This window comes from Amphiura filiformis, chromosome 2, assembly GCF_039555335.1.
Source record: "Amphiura filiformis chromosome 2, Afil_fr2py, whole genome shotgun sequence".
Taxonomy (NCBI): Eukaryota; Metazoa; Echinodermata; class Ophiuroidea; order Amphilepidida; family Amphiuridae; genus Amphiura; species Amphiura filiformis.
The window spans coordinates 7,207,017-7,213,016 of NC_092629.1; the positions used below are offsets into that span (position 1 = coordinate 7,207,017).

The 6,000-nt window shown below is 36.0% G+C and overlaps 1 protein-coding gene across 1 annotated transcript; it reads left to right on the plus strand.

Moving 5' to 3' along the window:
- Nucleotides 1–3,931: 3,931 nt before the first annotated feature.
- LOC140138000 (leucine-rich repeat-containing protein 3-like) lies at nt 3,932–4,393 on the plus strand. The gene has a single exon (XM_072159832.1). The coding sequence runs from the start codon at nt 3,932–3,934 to the stop codon at nt 4,391–4,393; it is 462 nt and encodes a 153-aa protein (XP_072015933.1).
- The last annotated feature ends 1,607 nt before the right edge of the window (nt 4,394–6,000 follow it).

A 6,000-nucleotide genomic window follows, 5' to 3' on the forward strand; every position in this document is an offset into this window, starting at 1 on the left:
TTTTGATAATTGGTTATGAAATAGATTAGAAAACATGTTTTCCAAAAATTAGAATGCATAACTTGAAATTAGCCTTTGTTCAAGTCTTTGGATTTGATTGTCACAGCATATGAAAAACAAATTAAAAATGCATGTTTTTGGCCCTTATTTCCAAAAATTGGCCAGTGCTTAGCGGTACTGTATAGTTGGTCATTTTTGGGAAGTCAAATTTCAAAAGTGCAAGATTTAGAGCCGAAATATAAAGTTGTTTAAAATATTTTGGTTAATTTTTTGTGTCGCCTGAATGAATGTTCATGGGGACACTAAAAGCATAATTTTTTCCAACTCTGGGTTATTCCTTCATGTAATTTTACACAAAATTATGGTTAGGGTTAGGATTAGTTTAGGGTTAGGATTAGGATTAGGATTTGACTTAGGGTTAGAGTAAGGGTTAGGATTAGCTTACACAAAATAATTACATGAAGGATCGACCCAACTCTGAGAAATATTTACCAAGTTACATTTCAGATATACAGAGCCGTTTAAATAAAAATCACAACAAAGCATGATTTTGACCCAAATTGCAAGATCTCATTGTGGGCAAATTTGACAATGGGCTATTCCATTTAAAATCCACACTACCCTGTGGAAGATTAGATTTTTTGTGGGACATGAGAGCACCTCAGACCTATCGAATTGCACTCTGAATACGACGCATGTCTTTCTGATATCAAATAATTTTCATTTTTTTAAAATCACAATATAATACAAATTTTATGACAAATTATAAAATTTTGATATTTGTCAAATTTTGATATATAACAGTCCTCGAAGTAAATTATATAAATCTAATGATATATTCTTAAAGTGTATGTAGCAGGGAGGAAAAGCCGACGGTCAATTGAAAATTTTGACCTTTCATATTGAAGATATGGATTTTTTCCCAAAAAGACCTAATTTTTTTGGGTGTTTTGGGAAAAAAATCCATATCTTCAATACGAAAGGTCAAAATTTTCAATTGATCATCGGCTTTTCATCCCTCATACATACACTTTAAGTATAAATCATCAGATTTATAAAGTTTACTTCAAGTACTGTTAAATATCAAAAATATCAATTTTTAATGATTTACCATAAAATATGTATTAAATTGCGAATTTCAAAAAATCAAAATTATTTGATATCAGAATGACATTCTTCATATTCAGAATGCAATTCGATATGTCTGATGTGCTCTAATGTCCCAAAATAAATACTGTCCAAACGTTCATACCCCAGCCCTTAACTTTGTTCTAACTGGCAATAAATGTCAAATTTGAATAATTTGAGGGAAAATGGGCTAAAGACATGCAATTTTGCATTTTTCTTACAATTGGAATCATAATATTCTAAGACTTGGAACAAGTCTAAGCATTCAAAATCTAGAGTATAATATGAGGTTGCTCATAAATGTAATAGTTTATGTTATTTATGATAATTGGTTATGAAATAGATTAGAAAACATGTTTTCCAAAAATTAGAATGCATAACTTGAAATTAGCCTTTGTTCAAGTCTTTGGATTTGATTGTCACAGCATATGAAAACAAATTAAAAATGCATGTTTTTGGCCCTTATTTCCAAAAAATTGGCCAGTGCTTAGCGGTACTGTATAGTTGGTCATTTTGGGAAGTCAAATTTCAAAAGTGCAAGATTTAGAGCCGAAATATAAAGTTGTTTAAAATATTTTGGTTAATTTTTTGTGTCGCCTGAATGAATGTTCATGGGGACACTAAAAGCATAATTTTTTCCAACTCTGGGTTATTCCTTCATGTAATTTTACACAAAATTATGGTTAGGGTTAGGATTAGTTTAGGGTTAGGATTAGGATTAGGATTTGACTTAGGGTTAGAGTAAGGGTTAGGATTAGCTTACACAAAATAATTACATGAAGGATCGACCCAACTCTGAGAAATATTTACCAAGTTACATTTCAGATATACAGAGCCGTTTAAATAAAAATCACAACAAAGCATGATTTTGACCCAAATTGCAAGATCTCATTGTGGGCAAATTTGACAATGGGCTATTCCATTTAAAATCCACACTACCCCTGTGGAAGATTAGCTAAAGTGTTCCATAGAGGGAGTATGAGTTTTGAATACAATAAACAATTGGGTAAGTTGCATTTGAAGTACTCACTCCAGTTGTGCAAGATAAAAGTAAAGCCATAATGCAGGGGGAGTATGGGTTTCAAAATAAATTAACCTTGACCATTTACATTTGAAAAACATACTCTTCCTGTAGAAGATATTTCCAAAATATTCCACAGGGGTGGTGTGGATTTTAAGTGGAATAGCCCAATGTCTGTACTGGCTTATGGTTATTATTGTTCCACAGAATGTGTAATGTACTATCATTTATTTCCTAATATTATTGTGAGCATGCATAATGTGTTATTTCAACAAAATTGTATCGTAAACTAGATGACCTTTTGAGCACAAAGGCTTGGGCACCATTGAGGAACCTGCACCCAAAGTTCATGCCATTTTGAAAATTTTGGAGCATTTGACATTTTTTGGAAAATGATCTTTGACCGCAAACATAGCTTCACTCATGGACACTTGTTTGTGTTGTGTCCATGTTGCATGGACAGGGGCATTTGAGCCATTTCAGAAACCTTAACCTACACCCCCTACATTGTACACCCACATACACACAGATATAGGTAAATAAAGCCATAATACAGGGGGAGTATGGGTTTCAAAATGATTAACCCTGACCAGTTACATTTGAAAAACATACTCCTCCAAAATCTTCCACAGGGGGAGTGTGAATTTTAAGTGGAATAACCCAATCTGTTACCCACCAGTGATTGTTAACTGAACTGGCAAACCCATTCAATTGAAATGAGGTTATATACATGTATTATACTTGATTCATTTTACCTTGACAGTATGTATGTAGTATAATATAAACAGGATTGTTCACAGGAAGTGAATGTGGTTTAATAGAGAGAATGGGTTTCCATGTAAAAAGAAACTTGATTCAATATCCTACATGCGATCATGCATATTACTTCCTTCTCTTACCGCACAGTTTTGTATTAGCCTGTTCCAGTTAAAATCCATACACCCCCATATGAAAGACATGACCTTAATCTCCCACACAGGGGGTGTAGATTGCAAATGGAGGTAGCCCATTTGAAATTCATACCGATGGTGTGGAATATTGAAGGTCATGTCTTCCTTCCATAGGGGGTGTATGGATTTCAACTGGAATAGCTTACTATAACCCACACCATTAAAAAAAAGCACACCATATATGTTTATAATGTTTGCTTTACATCATGTCATATGTTTTTATCATTTAAGTAAAATCATCCCAGATAGGCGGGACTTTTTAAACAAGGAAGGAAGTGAAACTGTACATCAATGTGCATTATTCTCTCACACACTGTTGGTCTGTGATACAATTCATACACTGTCTATCAGGGTCGGATCCAGGAATTTTTGATAGAGGGGGCGCCTTTTGGTCGACGACGAAAAAATGGTGTTAAGGGGGTTGCCCCCCTCGAAAACTCAACGGTTTTGGCCTATTGTTTGCTGTTCATGGCGAATTTGTTCTTTTTTTTTTTTAATTTCTTTCATTTTTGTATTTTAAGTTAGGCGGTAGCGCCGTTGCTAGTCAAAAAAATAGAGGCGCGCGCGCCGCTCGCCCCCTAAATCCGCCCTGTCTATTTTGCTGTACATTGGTTGGTAAAACAAGTCTTCTGGCTTCTTCGCTGATTTTTCTTCGCTTGTTCTTCTGCGCTGGTTCTTCTTCGCTGGTTCTTCTTCGCTGGTTCTTCTTCACTGTTTCCTCCTCATCACTGTTTCCTCCTCATCACTGGTTCCTCCTCATCACTGGTTCTTCCTTATCCCTGGTTCTTCACCTCTGTTGGAACACATATTTGCTGCAGATTAAGTTTTCATCATGATGTTCTCACTGATATACCTGTTTCCTCTTCTCGTTTCCACCGTGGAATCCAGTGAATTCATCTTCCCAAAAGGTTTACCATGTAAGGTGTACAACAAGACAAAATTAGACTGCAGTAATAGGAAACTTACAAGCGTTCCACCACTGAAAAATACCAACGTCAGAAGTCTAGATTTGAGTTCTAATCAACTTGAAACTGTGAATGGGAGTAGTTTTATTCATCTGGATCAACTTGAAGAATTAAATTTGAGCAACAACTCTGTGAGTAACATAAGTTTTAGGCGCAAAGTTGGGTCTCGAGTGTTGGATATGAGGTGCGGGGGCTACTATAAGATTCTCAATATCAGCACAAATACATTTGCAGGACTGAACAAGCTGGAATCTCTAGATCTAAGCCTTGGACTTCAACTTATTTTCCATGGAAGTGCATTTCGTTCAACGACATCATTGAAAAGATGAATTCTAGTCGGCAGTGGTTTGTCCTATCTACCACCAGCGATATTCGATGGGTTACATGAGTTGCAAGAGCTTGATTTATCCATGAATTCAATAGAATCTTTACTACCCGTTGTTCGCTTTCAAGACCTCATCAGTCTGGAACATTTAGATCTATCCTTTAATGAGATATTGGGCTTTATAATGCCAGAGATAACAGAGACGTCATTGCTTGTGAATCTCAAATATTTGGACCTATCCTGGAATTTCATATCAAGCTTACCAGAGACTTTGTTTAAGAAACTGATCCGTCTTACATATTTAGATATTTCAATGAACCAGTTAACCTCTATACCATGTAACGGGATACAAGGCCTCCAAATGTTACGAACACTAAACATGGATCAAAATGCATTTGTCTATGTACCTTGTCCTTTTGGAAATATGACGAGTCTAGAGGAAGTACAAGCATCATACTTGACCGGTCAGCAAGGTACTGAATATTGGAATGAAACTAAATGGTCAGAACTTATCACACGCTTACCAGCTTTACTATCGACTCTACACCTGGAAGTATATTCAGAAAGTGTGTTTCAATCTGTGATGAATGGATCGTACTTGAACTCATCTTTGTCGTCAATGGAAATTTCCTATTGCCCTTTTGATGGTGGTTATCATCATACATCAGTTGAAGATGATGCATTTAGTATGTTTCCATACCTACGAAATTTGAATATTAATAGTTACTGTTCAACAGGTAGCATCATATATATATCCAAATACGCCTTTCGCGGCTTATCGCGCCTTGATTCGCTGGATCTCAGTGGAAACGAACTTACTGAAATTCCTTATGAAGCACTGGGAGTGCTTGCAGACTCACTGAAACACTTGGATTTGAGCAAAAATAACATACCAGTTATTATACCCTCTGTTATCCGTCTACAACTGGAATCCCTGGATTTGTCACACAATGCAATTGATGAATTTGATCTTAGCTGGTTTGAACAATTGGTTGATGTGCGTTTGAATGGTTTTGACAGGTTGGGCCATATAATGTTGTATGGTATCAATACAGTACTCAGATCTATGAGCATTTCAGGTTCAGTCTATGTATCTACGCCATTGTGTACCCTAACGCCTGCACTAGAGACAGTCAGTTTCAATGGACAATTATACTTCTACTTTGACATACCGTGGGGTAACTGCTCACAGCTGAAATCGCTTACCATATCTGACTCGATTGGAAATCTTTTTGGTGGCCAAGAAATAGACAATTTTCCTCGGCTGGAAAAACTGACTTTAACAAAATGCGAGCTGTCATCAATTGAGCCATTTGTCCTTGAAAGTCGCAACCTGCGGTATTTGGATCTGAGTAGCAATGAAATTGAAGATATTAATGGTATTGACTTTTCTTCACTGGTAAACCTCAACCACATGGATCTCAGTCATAATGCAATAGATAGTTTACCCAACGATCAATTTCATCGCATGTCGAATCTGCGCTACCTTAATTTGGCTGGAAACAAACTTGTCGATGTGAATGGTTTGGAAGGACTTTTTGGTCTACAAACACTTATTGTATCTGATAATGAATTGTTTGCACTACCTACATTCTTGATGAAAACACCATA

Coding starts and splice junctions, on each gene's coding strand:
- LOC140138000 (XM_072159832.1), top strand. CDS start 3,932: ATGATGTTCTCACTGATATACCTGTTTCCTCTTCTCGTTTCCACCGTG.